Source organism: Callospermophilus lateralis, chromosome 18 (genome assembly GCF_048772815.1).
Source record: "Callospermophilus lateralis isolate mCalLat2 chromosome 18, mCalLat2.hap1, whole genome shotgun sequence".
Lineage (NCBI taxonomy): Eukaryota > Metazoa > Chordata > Mammalia > Rodentia > Sciuridae > Callospermophilus > Callospermophilus lateralis.
The window spans coordinates 13,792,313-13,809,067 of NC_135322.1; the positions used below are offsets into that span (position 1 = coordinate 13,792,313).

General features: G+C 53.5%; 2 protein-coding genes across 3 annotated transcripts; one reads left to right on the forward strand and one right to left on the reverse strand.

Annotated features, from left to right (window-relative positions):
* Positions 1-2,727: 2,727 nt before the first annotated feature.
* On the forward strand, positions 2,728-6,881 carry LOC143383265 (cytochrome P450 2F2-like). Of its 2 annotated transcripts, none has more exons than XM_076837597.1 (9): positions 2,728-3,008; positions 3,300-3,462; positions 4,385-4,534; positions 4,859-5,019; positions 5,193-5,369; positions 5,455-5,596; positions 5,685-5,872; positions 6,401-6,542; positions 6,628-6,881. In XM_076837597.1, exons 1-9 carry the CDS (start codon positions 2,826-2,828, stop codon positions 6,807-6,809), a joined length of 1,488 nt encoding a protein of 495 aa, XP_076693712.1. In that variant the 5' UTR covers positions 2,728-2,825; the 3' UTR covers positions 6,810-6,881. The 2 variants fall into 2 exon arrangements, with proteins under 2 accessions (XP_076693712.1, XP_076693713.1); XM_076837598.1 differs by having other exon boundaries at positions 4,385-4,462.
* A 40-nt stretch (positions 6,882-6,921) lies between these two features.
* Egln2 (egl-9 family hypoxia inducible factor 2) lies at positions 6,922-15,711 on the reverse strand. Its single transcript, XM_076837599.1, has 6 exons — positions 15,633-15,711; positions 13,581-14,665; positions 8,861-8,980; positions 8,309-8,445; positions 8,026-8,093; positions 6,922-7,530 (listed from the first exon to the last, which is right to left on the reverse strand). Exons 2-6 carry the CDS (start codon positions 14,433-14,435, stop codon positions 7,475-7,477), a joined length of 1,236 nt encoding a protein of 411 aa, XP_076693714.1. The 5' UTR covers positions 14,436-14,665; positions 15,633-15,711; the 3' UTR covers positions 6,922-7,474.
* Between the last annotated feature and the right edge of the window lie 1,044 nt (positions 15,712-16,755).

Here is a 16,755-nt window from a genome sequence, read left to right on the forward strand (position 1 = left end):
CTCTTCCCAAGAAACAGTAACTTGCCTTCTGCAAAATCAGGTGATGCTTGCTATGCCAGTTGCAAGGGCTAAACCGGCCCCTAAGGGGCGGCCATAATTCTGATCTATAAAAGGTAATCCTCAAGAGGGAGTTGTTGCTGCTCTTTCTCTCTCTGCGCCAAGCAGCCTGTCAGGGGCCTCACAATAAATCTGCTTCTGCCTCTGTCCTTGGTGAGTGTCTATGTCATCAGCCCTGTGCCAGTTTTCTTTCACCGTTGGTTTGTTGTTCCCTCTCTGTCACCCTCTGTCTGGCTGCCACATTCTCTCCACTTCCCTGGGCCTGCTTACCTGCCAGTAACTCACTTTTCTTATTTTAAAACGACCTGCACACAAAGAAAGACATTAGGGATGGGAATTGTATGTCTTGGACCCAAAGAATTTGTTCTGTGATGTGCCCTTTCTGGGCTTTTTGTATCATTTCCTAGAAAATTATCTTTATAATAGTCAAACCTCTTTAAGCTGAATTAAAGTTTTTCTTGCATCACAAACTGCATTGAGCCAGATGAAGACAGAATCTAGGAGGCCCTACTCTGAATGATATTTCCCCAAAAGTCATTCAGAGGTAAGAGTGTTTCCTAGTGTGTACAGGGCCCTGGTTTAATAACCCCACTACTGGAAAAATCAGAGGTCATCCAGAAGTTGAGACAGGTTGTGCTGAACACATCATAGACCCACATGTGACATCAGCCCTTTAATCCACACAGGTGAACCATAGAGTCTGCCCCAGGGCCCAACCAGGGACAAAAACACAGGGAAAGATGGAGAGAGTCAGATCTCTCCCGCAGATGGAGAACCAGCAAAGAGAAACACATGGAGTTACTGAAAAGATGGAGAAAAGCCCTGAAAAACAAAGACTGGGAGTGAGACAGAGAAAGTGAGAGGAAGACAAAGAGAGGCACTGAGCAGAAAGAGTCAGATACCCAGAGAGAGGGAGGACAAGAAATTCTAAAACAGAAATTAAGAGAGGGCGTGTTCATTCAACACATTTCCTGGGCACCTAGTATGTTCTGAGCACTATTTTAGGGCACAGAAGTGAACAAGACGGAATCCCTCTCTTAAAGAGCTGGGATTCCAGGGGCAATCCTACAGAATTGGAAGAAAATCAAGAGGGTAGAGAAAAGGCTCTGACTCTAACACAGAGGACCCATCATGGACTTTACTGCAGGCAGATGCACCCCAGCCATTAGTGGAGTTAGCACCTCTGAGAAGGGGTCCTGCCCCTCAGCCCCTGCCAGGTAGGAAGACCCCGCAGAGGTAGAGACAGAGAGCTACAGAGAGAGACATAGACAAACACTGGAAAGAGAAAGAGCTCACAGACATAGAGACGAGACGAGCAGGGACAGAGAGGGAGATAGAGGCAGAAAGAGTGAAAGATGAACAGGGGAACAGACAGACTGAGGGAGATACTGAGAAATGACACAAAAATAGAGATGCTGAGAGACAATCCCAGAAAAAACTCCAGGCTCAGCCTCTGCAGACTTCCCCCATTTAACTCCACCCAGGTCTGGGCCCTGTGCCAGGCAGGAAGGCTGGATCTGGCAAGACCAGGAGGGGTGGGAAGGTGGGCCACATTCTGGAACAGCCTGTCCCAAGTCCTAATTCAACCCCCACTCCCACCCCTGACTCCCTGACTCATCAGGCTGGAGTCAGACCCCTCCAGCCTGTGCCGCCCAAGCATAGGGGAAGATGTGGGTTCAGTTTGCCTGCTGTCATGGCCTGACCTCAAACAGTGATGTCTACTGACGGATTTGGGGGACTGGACACCAAGGAGCACAGCAGCAGTGTCACAGGACATTTGGGGGCCAGAGCTTTGAGCATCACGATGGCAGGAATTCTGAGCAGGACATAGGTAGGGGTACCAAGGGGTCAACATATGAAAAGGCACCCAGAAGTCACAATGATAGGCACAGAAGTTCCAAGCTGATGGGCACCATGAGGTTGGAGGAGTCAAATGCAAAGGAGACCGGTACAACATACTGGGTTCCAAGAGCTATGGAAGTGACAAAGGCTCAAGAGTAAGTCCTTGAAAATCACAGGCACAAGGTAAAGGAGTGTCAGATCAATGGACACATGGCCAAGAATGGTTTTAGAGACATATTTTGGATTCAAGAGTGTATTTAGCAACAAGAGGTACCATGTACAGCATTCGGGACACTGGTCCAGAGGTGGTCAGGGGATTGAGGAGTACACATCTACAGGCCAAGTAAGATGGGCCCAAAGGTGACAGGGGCTCAAGAGGGTGCACTTGGTCAGTTGTTTTGAATGAGAATGGCAGACATTAAATGGGGAAGCGGGGGTGTGGCTCAGTTGTACAAGTGCTTGCCTCCTATACTTGAGGCCGTGGGTTCAATCCCCAGCACCACATTTAAAAAAAAAAAAAAAGTCAAAGAGACACACATCAGCAGGAGCCAGGACACAGAAGAGCTAGTGCTAGGGCTGGCGGTGGGAGTGGAGTGGAGACTGGGGATTGGAAAATCTTTAGAAAGAGCAGCTGCTGAGAGACAATCCCAGAAAAAACTCCAGGGCTCAGCCTCTGCAGGCTTGCCCATTTTACTCCACCCAGGTCTGGGCCCTGTGCCAGGAAGGAAGGCTGGATCTGGCAAGACCAGGAGGGGTGGGAAGGTGGGCCACATTCTGGAACAGCCTGTCCCAAGTCCTAATTCAGTTTTTTCTGGGATTGTCTCTCAGCAGACACTTGCCCCTCCCACCGCCAATCAATCTAATAGCGAGTCAACCTAATAGCAGCGAAGGATCTCAGGCAGGTGCAGGCGGCAAAGGTCTCAGGCATGCTGATCACTGGAGTCGCAACGTTGCTATTATCACTCCTAGTGCTGGCGCTAGCCTGGTGGGGTTGGGACGTCCGCAGAGTTCAAATAGGGAGGGGCTTACCCCCCGGGCCCAGGCCGCTTGGATTGCTGGGGAACTTGCTGCAGCTGGAGTCCGGAGGCCTGGACCGTGCGCTCATGAAGGTAGCCCGACGGCCGGTGGTGAAACAGAATTCTGGATTCTTGGAGGTGGGATTGAGGGTTGCAACTCCTGGTTGGCTGAATGAAGACAGCTGAAGGGTTGGGGACCTGGACTCTTGGATCCGAGGGAGGAGGAAGTTGGGAGCTAGGGAGCTGAACTCCTCGACCCGCGGAATGAGGGGCTGAAATGGGGACTTCTGGGTCTGAGGGAGAGAGATGGGGGCTCTGGGGTCTTGGTGGAGGGGGAGGATCAGGAGCCTGGAGCAGGTCTCGCTGAGCACTGATTCCCCGCAGCTCTCCCGAAGCTGGGGTCCAGTGTTCACTGTGTGGCTGGGCCCGCGCCCTGCCGTGGTGCTGTGTGGCTATGAAGCGCTGCGGGATGCATTGGTGCTACAGGCGGATACCTTCTCTGGCCGCGGAGCCATGCCGGTCTTCCAACGCTTCACACGTGGAAACGGTGAGGCCCACGGGGTAGAAGTAAAGACCTGGACCAGCCAGTTTGGGTGGATAAAGGGTGGAACCGGGCAATTGGGGCGGGGGCCAATAGAGAACTAAGGTAACCACAACAGTGCAGACAGGGTGGGGCACACGCAGGGGCCCCATCTAGGTTCCTCATGCCAATGGGAGAGAAGAGGCAACGAGTCAAAATTTAAAAGAGCAAACCCAGATCAAGGATCCAGGTGGGATCAATATGTAAATAGGGCCCATAAGGTTGACAGCTGAGTGGTCTGATACAGAATCAAGGCAAGACCTGGCGGTGTAGCTCAGTGAAGAGCGCTCTCCTAGCGTCTGTGAGGCCTTGGGTTCCATACCTAGCACCTCAAAAATCGGCGCTGCGGGCTGGGGTTGTGGCTCAGTGGCAAAGCATTTGCATCACACATGCGAGGCACTGGATTCGATCCTCAGCACCATATAAAAATAAATAGAATAAAGATATTTTTTTTTAAATCAGCGCTGGGACGCTTGCCTGGAATCCCAGCCACTCAGGAGGCCAAGGTGGGAAGACAAATACATGAGGCTCTGGGTTCGATTCCATTATAGGGAGGAGTGGGGGAACCATGAAGTATTATGAGGAAGTAGGATTATCCTCGAGTTGGAGGCCCCAAAAGGGGTGTAGCTAGTGACAGGGCGCGTCCTAGATGGAGCATGGCCACCACCACCATCCCCACTCCCCTTTTTTGTAGTACTGGAGATTGAACGCAAGGGGCACTCTACCACTGAGCTTCATCCCCATCCCTTTTTTAAATTTTGAATAAGGTTCTCAATAACTTGCTCAGGCTGGTCTCGAACTTGTGATCCTCCTGCCTTAGTTTTCTGTGTCTTTGGGATTACAAACTGCATCATGCCCGGCCACTCCCCCTTTTCTGTCTTCACCTTAGGCATAGCGTTTTCCAATGGACCACGCTGGCGAACACTGCGCAATTTTGCACTTGGAGCGCTCAAGGAGTTTGGGATAGGTACACGATCCATCGAGGAGCACATCCTGGAGGAGGCGGCTTGTCTGCTTGGAGAATTTCAAGCTACCATTGGTGGGGCCTGACAGGAAAAGCAGAAGGGCCTGGGAATGGGGGTGGCCAATGGACTGCCAAGAAGGCTAAGAAAAGGTTTGGGGGGCTGGGATGTAGCTCAGTGGCAAAGCGTCTGCCTTGCATTCGCAAAGCCCTGGGTTCGACCCCCAGTTCCAAAAAAGACAAAAAAAAAAAAGAACCCCACCAAAAAAAAATAAGATTAAAAAAAAAAAAAAAAAAGAAAAGGTTTGGGTAGAGCAAGTTCAAGGAGCTCCTGTAGGCCCAAGGAGCTAGCTGGTGGCTGCACCAGAGTTATTACCCATGGTTCTTCCCATCCAACTCCAGGAGCCCCGTTCGACCCCCGCCAGCTACTGGATAATGCTGTATCCAACGTTATCTGTTCCGTTGTCTTCGGAAAGCGTTATGGCTATGGGGATCCAGAGTTCCTGAGGCTCCTGGAGCTCTTCCATGACAATTTTCGAATCATGAGTTCCAGATGGGGTGAGGTGAGAAAGAATGCACATAGCCTTACCTACAATGGATCATTAGAATGGGAGTCTTAGATTCTTGGAAGAGTTCTAGAAACCTACTAACATCAAAGTCCTGGTCCAATCTCCCCACAAGGGAAATGAAGGCCTAGCGGCCTTGTCCAAAGCCCTGTTGAGCCCTGTCTCCACAGATGTACAACATTTTCCCCTCCCTCCTGGACTGGCTTCCTGGCCCCCATCATCAAATCTTCCGAAACTTTGAAGAGCTTCGAGTCTTCATTTCTGAGCAAATCCAGCAGCATCAGGAGACAAGACAGTTTGGGGAGCCCCGGGACTTCATTGATTGCTTCCTTGATCAGATGGATAAGGTGCTGGCCCCAGCTACCCTAAACCCTATCCACAGGGCCCACCAGCAGATATCTGACACATGACAGCACTCCTCTGTGCCCACAGAAACAGCAGGACCCAGAAAGTCATTTCCAGGAGGAAACCCTGGTGATGACCACACACAACCTTTTCTTTGGTGGCACGGAGACCACTAGCACCACCCTGCGCTATGGGCTCCTCATTCTGCTCAAGTACCCAGAGGTGGCAGGTCTGTGAGCTGTAGATACCCAATATGAGAAGCTGGGGGCGGGGGGTTGACTCTGGGTCTGGATAGTGTGTCTCAAACATCTGTCCAGCCAAAGTGCAGGCGGAGCTGGATGCCGTGGTAGGTCGGGCCCGTGCCCCCCGCCTGGAGGACCGAGTGCATCTACCCTACACCAACGCAGTGCTGCATGAGATTCAGCGCTTCATTAGCGTGCTGCCCCTGGGGCTGCCTCGTGCCCTCACACAGGACACCCACCTCCGGAGCCACTTTCTGCCCAAGGTGAGCTCAGAGCTTGGGGATTCTGTACAGGACTGGGCAGGGTAAGCATCTGTCCAAGACTATTGTGGGAGTGACTTTTTTCAGAGGGTAGTGCCAAATGACACACCAAAAAGCAGGAGGAAAAAAAGACAAGCTTTCCCACATACTTGTTTTCATGGGGCTGGTGCTGGGACTGAACTCAGGGACTCTCGCACACCAGACAATTGCTCTACCGCAGAGCCATATCCAGCTCCCCAATAGGGTTTTTAGAACCAGCCTTAGGACAGGCATGGTGACCTGTACCTGTAGTCCCAGATTATCTGGAGGCTAAGGTGGGATCTGAAGCCAGCCTTGGCAACACAGGGAGACCCCCCATCTCTAAAAAATAAAAGGGTCTTTTGTGGACTGGGTACGTATAAGCTGTGGTAGAACACGTGCCTAACATGCATGAGGCTCTAGGTTCCATCCCCAGTAGGGGCAGAGTGCAAAAGGATGAGGCAAGGGCAGTGGCTAATTCTGCTGGTAACCTGAGCCGTATGTACCCCCTAGGGCACGGTGGTGATTCCCTTGCTTGTTTCTGCCCACCGGGACTCCACCCAATTCAAGGACCCTGACTGTTTCAACCCCAACAATTTCCTGGATGAAAAGGGAGAGTTCCAGAGCAATGAAGCCTTCATGCCTTTTGCTCCAGGTCTGAGTGGGTCTGGGCCAGGAGGGGACCAGCCTCGACAGGCTCTAGGAAGCATGAGATGCTCACCATGCACCCATGTCCCTAGGAAAGCGCATGTGCCTGGGCGCAGGCCTTGCCCGCTCAGAGATCTTCCTCTTCCTTACGGCCATCCTGCAGAGGTTCCGCCTGCTCCCTGTGGAGAGCCCCAGCAACATCAACCTCACCCCACAGTGCACTGGCCTGGGCAACGTCCCCCCAACCTTCCAGCTCCACCTGATGGCACGCTGAAGTCAGATTCCATCCCTCTGGCCTCACTGGCCCTCACATCTCTTTCCCCACCTTGGTCAATAAAGGGCCCAAATCACAGATGGAAACGGTCTCATTATGAGGGAGTCAGACATTTGCAGCTCTGAGGTAAATTTTTATTTATTTCTTGGCTGTCAGGACTTCCATACCATGCTCCTCTTGGCACCTTATCCTGCCCAAGCAGCGGCAGCCCAGTCCAAAAGGTGCCATGGCCAAAGGGATTGGGGAGTCACTTCACATTCCAGGCTGGAGGAATGGGGGACTTGGGGATACCTCCCCAAACCTTTGCCAGCGAGAGGCCATGACTCACCTCAACCCCAAATCCTGCCTCTTCCCAGCTCTTACACCCAACAGGGTAATGACCACACAGGACAGGACACAGGTCTCCAGCTTCAGTAATGGTAGCCCCCAACACTGGCCACTGCCCAGGTCATAACCCCAGCTCTCCTCACAGAGCAGCAAAGATCACTCCTCCTTCTTGGTCCTCAGCGATGCACAGAGCCCTCCATGCCCGGCAGGACAGAGGCAAGCCAGAAGCAGCAGCAGTGGTAGGGAAGGAGCAGGCACTAAGACTGTGGGCTGCCGCGGGGCCCAGGCTCTCCTGAAGTCGGGCGAGCGGTCGGTCCATGCAGCTCTAGGGCCGGCCACTAGGTGGGCGTGGTTGACTGTGATACAGGTACTTGAACACCTTTCTGTCCAGATGCTGAGGGTGACAGGGGGAGAAGAGAATGTGAGGCATCAGGGAAGGGTCAAAGAGGCCAAGGAAAACCCTGGAAGACCGGGAGAGGATCAGGAAGAAATAAGGCACATTTTGAGGTTACCAGGAAAGCAAGCTAAGGAAAGATGAGGAAGAATGAGTGGTGAGACTCAAATTTAAGAGACTCAAAATTGGGCTGGTGTGGTGGCTCAACAGTAAGTACAGCGCTTGCCTAACACGTGCGAGGCCCTGGGTCTGCTCCTCAGCACCAAATATAAAATAATTAAAATAAAGGTATTGTGCCCAACTACAACTAAAATAAATAAATAAATAAATGAGACTCAAAATTAGTGGGGCAGGGGATGCAGCTCAGTGACCAAGCATAGGTTCCACCTCGAGTATCATCACCACCAGCAGCAAAAAACTGGGAAGGCATATGGATAGCTTGAGGCCAAGGGGTATAGGGAACAGGAAGGATATGAGGGAAGAGGAAGCAAATACCTAGCTGATACTTGTCTTTGGCTGCTGCCCGCTCCTTGGCATCAAAATACCAGACAGTGATGGCGTACCTGGGGACCAGGGCAGTTGAAATCAGTTCTCTTCAATTCCAGTCACAATATCCAGTGACGCTGGAGTCCACCCTTTTGAGCCACCTGCTTCTATTCCCACCTAGGACTTCTCTCGGCAATTCATCACTCCCTGGTCACTCTGAGAGACAGTGAAGACTGGCACAAAGGGAGTACAGGTGGAGCACTAGGCATATCCCCATAAGTAAGAGTCATACCTGGTGGCATAGGCTGGTTTCACCTCATGGGGGTTCCGTCGATCAGACCAGAAAATGAGCAACCGGTCAAAGAGAGGTTCGATGTTGGCTACCACAGGCCTGCCCTCAGGAAAGATCTGCAGCAGGCCACCATGCACCTGGGGGAGGAGAGGACCAGGCTGGCTAGTCTAAGTTGGAACCTCTACTTTGCACTGCACCCAGGTGCCCACAAGGGGGCATAGTGCCAAAACATATCACTCCCACCACTCAGGCTCTTAAAAAGAATGACAGCCCAGAGTCTGCATCACCATGGAGATGGGCAGGAAGCTACTAAACACAGGAAAAGGGGGAGAGAGCTCATTACAAGGTTGGGTGGGGCTGGGCAGACAGCACCATTCCCGGAAAGGGGGGGAGTTCCCACCACACTGTTAGCTAGGGAAGGAGGTGCTATTTCCCAGGAAGAGCCCACAGATTGTACCACCCCCCCTGTAGGCTGAGAAGAGGAATAGAAGGCTACAATCTGAGCTGGGAGTGGAACGCAGTGGAAAGCACAGTCCCACCCCCACATCCTACCTTAACATCCCAGTTCTGGTTCAGGTAATAGATACAGGTGATGCAGCGCCCATCGCCGTGGGGATTGTCAACGTGCCTCACATACCCTAGCCCGTTGCCTGGGTAACACGCCACCATGGCCTAGCAGAGATGGAGGGAGGTGGTTTACTCAGACTAGGCAGGGACATCTTGGGAAACAGCCTTGTTCATGCCATTCCTGCTCCTTATCTTCCCCTGGATTCCTTGAGTGTACTGGGCTCCAAGGACTTTCTTCTATTTCCGCCAAGACTGCATTCCCAAGTCCATCAAAAGCCTCAGTTCCCCCACCACACACACACCCAGGAGGTGGTACCCAGATGGAGTCCAGTAAATAAATATGGTATGATTTCTTAAAGATACTCTAACCCTACCTCAGACATTTCAATACAGCAAAAACCAATTTAATCATTTTTACATGGGCCCAAACACAGTCTCACAGCGCTAGGCCATGGCATCTCACCCTTTGCTGTGAAGTGCTACCTCCTCAGAGGCCTTGAGACAGAGGCCCAGGTTGCCCTAATTTCAGAAGTTTTGATGGTTTGGTCTAAGATGGGGCCTGCAATTTTAAAAGTTCCTGGGGGTAATTTTAACACAGCAACACTGAGAACCACTGCCCTTGACTACAAAGAATTTGGTTAAAGTGATCTGTTTCATATATCTGAACAGGAACGAAAACCTTGAACCTCAAGAAAAATGAGACCTAATTCCAATTCCAAATTTGCTAAGTGACCCTGGAGAGTCCCACCATCTGAATGGGCCTCAACTACAACCGTAAAATGGAGTTAATCAACACCTTGTTTCCAGCAACACAATTAATCTCTCTGAACACAGAACTTTGCAAATTCTAGACCACAGATCTAACAGGACTCTCGCCCTGGGTCTTGGCTACTGAGGGCACTGGTCTAGCTACAGAGTTCTTGCTTCCTCTGCCTGATGGCTACCAGTCCCCTTGCCCAGGCCTCACCATCTGTAGCCAGTATCCTGGGATCTTTGTCACTAGGGAGCTAAGAGATAGGTGTGATATAAAGGAAAGGGTCATACTACTGCTGCAGACCCAATTCCCATGTTCAAATCTCAGTCCCACACAGGCTGGGACTTCAGGAAGGTAACTTAGCTTCTCTGCCTAAGGTTACACAGTCTGGGAATGAAGCTGACTTCACAGGTTGTTGTGGGAATGGAATAAGATAACCAATGTCTAGGAAGACACTCAGCACCTGTGGCCACGTGATGGAACAACTAAAGAGTACAGAGTGAAATGCCACTTAAAAAAAAAAAAGTCCCTACCCACCCTCTTCCCAAACCCATTCCACTGGGAGAATTGGAGGAGGTTTTAAGCAAATGGGAGAACTAGCTAAAACAAGACCCTTCAGCTTCTTCCAGGTCAGCACCATCTGTCTTGACCGCACCACCCAGATACAACTCTGCTGGCTAAGGCACCCCACCAATGCTCAGCTACACCTACAGGCCTCACCCGGAAGGACAACCCTGAGATAAACACTCATAATCAAACAGATCAGCATCTGCTGCCAAAACAGGTTTGCCAAGCACTCCGTTACAGGCCAGATGAACTCAATCCCACTTCCTCCTCCCAGGACCCCTTCTCAAATATTGCCAGGGCTCATCTGGAATATAAACTCTCTTATCAAACATGTGCACCTGATCCACCACAAATGCTGCCCTGGGAAAGGGGCAGGAGGGCTACCACCACCTAAGGCTCCCAGCAGTGGAGAACCAATCTTCTCTCTGGCAGCACCGGGGTACCACAGTGAGAAGAGGCCCCAGGAAAACCCTGGCCCCACAAAGAGAATCCTTTTTGTGCTGCTTACTCCCTACAGATAGTATGACACTATGAGTGACCACTCACTGGCAAGAAAGAACATGGCTGTGGCCATGGCCTGGTGGCTTGGAATCAGTGAGTCACTGATTAGAGATGGACAAGGCCTGCCCATTTGGGAATCCAACCAGAGATCATGCTGGTTCTGCGCATGGATGGATGGGGGAGGACAGAGCATACCCTCTTCCCCACACAGCAGTCAGAGACCCTTTCCCCAACTCTGCACCGTATTCTGAGAAAAAACAAATTCCCAATTGTGACCTCCACAGCCACGAAACTGCGTCATCCCCGTTATCTGCCCCAAGCCTCAACAGATCTACCTCATCGCCATCACAAAGCCTGTATACCACCTGACTGGAGCACTCTTCCCCTGGTGGTCCTGGCTATTCAAGACCTGGATTGAGAGTCACCTGAAGTACTCTAGCTGACTGTCCATTCCACTCCTCTCAACGTGAAGGCAGCACAGGTTCCTGTTTACCTAGTACTGATCTGAAAAGCAGCCCCATCAGGTCCCTGGGGCCAGGCCTGCCTCCTGGGTGCCCAGTGCTCGTTCTGCTGACTGGGAGCACTCCCCTGAATCCTGCCCTCAAGAGGAAAAGCCTTGCCCACAAGGACAACAGAGTGGCAGTGAGGAAACTTGCTCTTCCATCCCAGGGAATAAGCAGGTATAATCCCAGCCAGGACACTAAAAGTTAAGACTACTGATGACAAGAGCCCTACCACCACCAGACACACACATAGACAGAGACACACACATACATGCATGCACACAAAGTCCAAAGCAACGAACTAGCCAATGGCAGCAGGTCCCATGTCCAAGCTGCTCTTAAATAGGCAAATAGGGGCCAGCTAGACCTTCCCTAGGGTCTCCTTGGGTAGCCCGTGATGCAAGCAGGAGCCAACTCTCTCCCAGCTGCAGGTCAACCGAGCAGTGGGACCAAGGAGAGAAGGCAAGGTAGGACAGAGGAGTTCTACTCAGGAATGACACAGGAACAGGTTACTACTGGCTGTAGCCACACTGGTGATCTATGTTCCCATTGCCACCAACCTCAGGACCCCACAGTCTCACTCCAGAGCCTAGGGAAAGGAGCCCAGACATGGTCCTTTGGAGGCACTGGGCTGGCTCCTCCCCTTCCTTCCCCACCAGCTTGGCCTATTCTTACCTCCCCAGGAATAAGGGTCACCCAAACCTTTAAAAAGGCCAACAACTTCCTCCCCCTAATCCTAGCTGAGGTCCTGTCCCCAAGCACATCCAGATGGGTTCCAGAGGCAAAGAGAAACAACCTGTTCCCTCAAACCTTCTTCCCCAAACTACCTGGGGACTAGCCTGATTTTCCTATTGAGTAAACTGGGGCTTGGAGCAGTGTCCCACCCTAGGCAATTGGGCTCTCCTGGACTTCCCTCCTCCAAGGACTGACACCAGAGTGAAGCTGCTGAGACAGGAGGCCCCACTGATGTGGCCTGCACAGGAGCCAAGCCCAGGGAGGGGCCAATCTGGCTCTCCAGCTATCAAGTAACGGGAGGGAGAGGGAAGTAGGACAAGTTCCAGCTGGGGTGGGGAGGAAATAAGCCTGGGCCCCGGGGGAGCCCTGGACCCTGAGCCAGCTCTAGCCTGAGAAGAAAGCCATAGAGGAAGAACCCAAGAAGGGACGGACATGAGAGGAGAGAGGAGACTCAAGGAGCACAGCCTCCCGCTCACAGGGCAGAACACAGTCAGTGCCATCAGCCAGGATTTGCCAGTGCCGAGCAGCGAGCACTCCCCATAGACTTTGTCCAAACAACACCAAGCCTTGAACTCAAGGCCAGGGCCCTCATGCCCTTCCAGGGAGAGAATGATCATGTCAGCAGGCCAGAAAGGCCCTATGGACCATTGTCTGTACAGGGATCCTGACCCCTGGGTCTTGAATGGGCAGCTAGAGGCCCATGAGGCCCTGACAACTGCCCACAAACTCCAACCAAATGGGCACTTTTCTTAAGGGAGGGTCTGGAGCTTTTGGCAGACTCTCAAAAACGCTCAGACTTCCAAAAGAGAGGACTACTATACTACAGCAAGAAAAGAGACATAAGGACAGAGGGTCACAGGAGGAGACCAGAGACAGACAAGTATGAAGTGACACACAAGACAGAGATGGGGGAGAGAAACTAGGGCAGGAAGGGCTGGGAAAAATGGTAACAGGAGCTGCACCTAGGCCACCATGCAGTCACCCAATGCCATCTACAGAATTAGATGGCACTGTGAGTCTTCAATGCAGCAGGCTCACAGGGCATAATGCAACCCAGGGTAGCCTGTCAGAATGGCAAGTAGTGCCCCCTCCTCGGCCAGGGTTCACCTTACCACTGCCACCCTACAGCTCCATCTTCAGGTATTCCCACCTGGGAGAAAGGATGGACAAGACAGGCCAGCAAAGGGACAGATGAGATGAGAGAACAGGACAACAAGGAAGGATAAGGACAGACACTGCTAAAGGCAGGAACATGGGACTGTCTACACTGATTATTTTCAGTCTGTGGCCCCACAGTAAGACGCTAAGGGCCAGGGACCCCAACTCGGCCCAAGTACAGGTACGAGTCGGCAAGTGTCAGCAGTTCTCATTGGGTCCTCCAGAGGATTCCTGGAATACCAAGAACCATGTGGCGCTAGGTCAGACCTCTGGTTGGTAAGTGCACAAATCGAGCCCCCACAGGGAAGGCAGAGACCCCTCCCCTCGGCGTCTTCCCCACAGGTGAGTATGTCCTTTCTGCTGTAGCTGCTTAAACCTACAGGGTCCCCAGAAGTCCGTATCCGAATCCACTCATTGCCACAGCGCTAGGCATTCAACAAACAAAAGTGCTATCAAGTTCCTCCACAGAAGGTTCAACTAGCCTTACCTTGGTGCGCCCATTGATGACGTAGCTGCCCAGCCGCCCAGCACAGTGGCGGATTACAGCATCCACATGGGACATCAGGGCACCGATGCTCCGACAGCCCGGCTCGTGGCCTTCCACCCAGGCAATCTGGTCCCCACGAATGCTGCGCGGTGGGATTGCCCGCTGGCTCACTAGCTGCCCATCACGCAGGCGCCCACCCCACTTCAGGGCCTCCACCTCAGCCAGCACACGGCCTCCCAGTGTGGCCCCCAAGAAATTGTCCTTGACGCAGATGCCATAGTACCGCATGCAAGGCACAATGTAGTCCAGAGCCAGGCGTTCAGGTGTGGAGGGCAGGGCTTCTTCCCTCATCCTAGCATTTGCCTCACGGCTGCCATTGCCACTGCCACTGCCACTGCCACTGCCACAATCCCTGACATCCTCCTCCTTTGCCTCCTGGTTCTCTTGCCTGGCCCAGGGTCGCTTGCCTGGTGAAGGGGCATCCCCACCATCCTCTGCCCATTTCCGTTTTGGGGCCTCAGGTCGGGCTCCCTGGGCTGCCAGTCGCTGGCACTCCTTGGTGACCAGCGCCGCAGCACCTTCACTCTGTAGCGGCCACAGCTCACCACCATCATGTCCACCAAAGCCCTCCTGCAAGGGACTGGCAGTGGTGGAGGTGGCTGTGGCTCTGGAGGTCCCACTCCCTGCCGAGGCCTCAACAGGCGCTCCTGGACGGTGGTAAGAGGGTAGCAGAGAACAGGGCAGGTAACTCTCTACCCCCATCCTGACCGGGCTGGGCTCCAAGGGCTCTGACACAGACCCCGGCAACTGAGGGAGAGCCTGACTCAGGGGCTGCGGCTGGCACGGGCTGTCCATGGCAGCAATGTCTTCATCTCCCGGGCATGGAGGGCACGGCCCGGGCCCATGGTGCCACCCTCCTCTGCCTCCTCCTCCTCCACTTGATGCAGATGGGGGCCCCTGGGCCTGGTGTGGGGCAGGGTGAGGCAGGGCAGGCAGCAGAGGCTCCTCTTGTGCCCTGGGGGTGCTCGCTGGTCCCCAAGTCCACTGTTGTCCCTAGAGGCTTGGGAAGGGACACGTCAGGGTGGCTGGAGAGAAAGGGAGAAAAAAAGGGAGGTGAGACAGTTAGAGGCAGGTAGGTTGGGGAAGGGGTGGAAATGCTAAGGGCATTAATGAAGATGCCAGGAGACTTGGCTACAGAGACCCCCCCCAAACAATTTGAGGTCAAGTTGGGGAAAAGAACAGTGAGAGGCGAGAGAGTCAGTGTAGATGACCCAGAGAGGACAGCAGCGGGAGGTTTGGGGGAGGAAGAGCATCCACAATCAGAGAAGAGGGAGGGGACCCGGGATAGAATAGGAATGGTGGAGGGGGGAGTAGAAGCCTGGAAGCTTCGGAGACACAAAAATGTGGGGGGTCTACGGAAACAGAATAGGGGATCTGGATAAACTCAAAGAGTTCAGGGGATCAACAGGCAAAGAAAAGGGGGAGTCCGGAGGCAGAAAAACAGACCGGAGGGAAACTGGGAAGGAAGGCCCAAGACGACCAGTCAGAACAAGGTGGTGGGGTCGACCTGCGCCTAAGAGGAAGCCTGCTGGGGGCGGACACACACCCAGACGGAAGGGAGGTCCTGAGACAGGACGAAGGGAGCCTCGAGGAGGGTCCACACAGCGACAGTCGCAAGGACAGAGAAGAATGTACACACTCGGGTATAGACAGGACAAGGGAAAAGAGTCCTGCTCCCAAGCCCCTTGGGTGCAAGCCCTGAGGCCCTTCGGGGCAGTGGGTGACGAAAGCAAGGCCTAGAAGTCACCCGGACCCCGTACCCCTCCCCTCCCCACGCCCCGTACGCATTACCCGCCGCCCCCCGCCACAACGGCCGACACCCAACGTGCCCGGCGCGCGTTTCCTCCCCCACCCACCCTCCCCCTCCCCAGGTCGCCGGGACCCGCCACCGCGTGTCCGGCGCGCGCCCCCACACCAAGCCCCGCGCGCGCCGACGCCCCGACTCCGGCTCCTTCTCCTTTCCTCTCCGTTCCTCTCCGGAGACCTCCTCACCGAGCTTTTTCCTCCGACCCCGGCGCCGCCGTTTGTGCCAGCCGCCCAGCGCCGCACAGCGCGCCATACCCCGCCCCCACCACCCGCGACGCTCCGCCCCCGTCTCGCCCGGTAGGCACGTGACCGCGCCCCGGCGAAAGAGATGGTACGTGCGCAGGCGCAAGCTCCGCGGGGCAATGCGAAAAAATCCAGAACACCCCTCTCCAGAAAGTAAAAGTGGGCCCGTCGCCGACGCCAGACTCATTTGCATTCTCCGCCTCGCCCCTTTCGCCTGGGAGGAGTAACACAGTCTGAGGGGCTGGATCAGGGAGGGGGGCATTTCTGTGCATGTTAAAACCAGAGTCATGGGCGGGGCATGCAAATGAAATTATTTACATGGCAGGGCCCACCCCTCCCAGCTGAGATACTGCGGGAAAAGGAGCAGCTGGGTTGGTCAGTGACATGCACATAACTCACTTACACAGGTAGATACCTCCTTCTCACAGCCTAAGAATGAGGATACTGAGAAATGGCTGTGCAGCTAGTTGGAAAATGTATGTAAATTTGCAAGACACTTTTTATATCGGAGGAGGAAAGTGTGGGACGTCCTTAAGTAGATTAAAACAGATGTGCAAAACGTATATTTACATGACCCGCTGCGCCCTGCCCTCTCGGAACACTTGTGAAAGTCGGAATAAAGAAATCTGGGAAAGCTATGCAGAGGAGACATTGGTACAACCAACCCCATCTTTTTTATAATATTGGGCCACACCTCCCGGGAGGAGTACTCAGATAAGGTCATTTTGAATGCTCCACCCCCCTCCGCCAGCGCCCCGGCAAAGCAACTGGGGAGCTCAGGCATGGGGCCAGTGGGGGCAAGGGAGGCTGGATAAAGCTGACTAGGTGGGAGAGCAGCTGGCACTGTCCTCAGAGGGCTACACCTTTCTTTGGCAAGCCACAAGACGGTGTCAGAGATTCATCTGGACCCAGCGGGCGGGGAGGGGGGCGGGGGAGGGGGGGATACACACCCATATCAAGTATGCTCATGAGTCAGGGTTGCACAAAGGTCCACGGTCCTCAGAGACACACACACGGTGTATAAGAGAAACTAAATTCACACCAAAACACACTCAGACTTCATGTG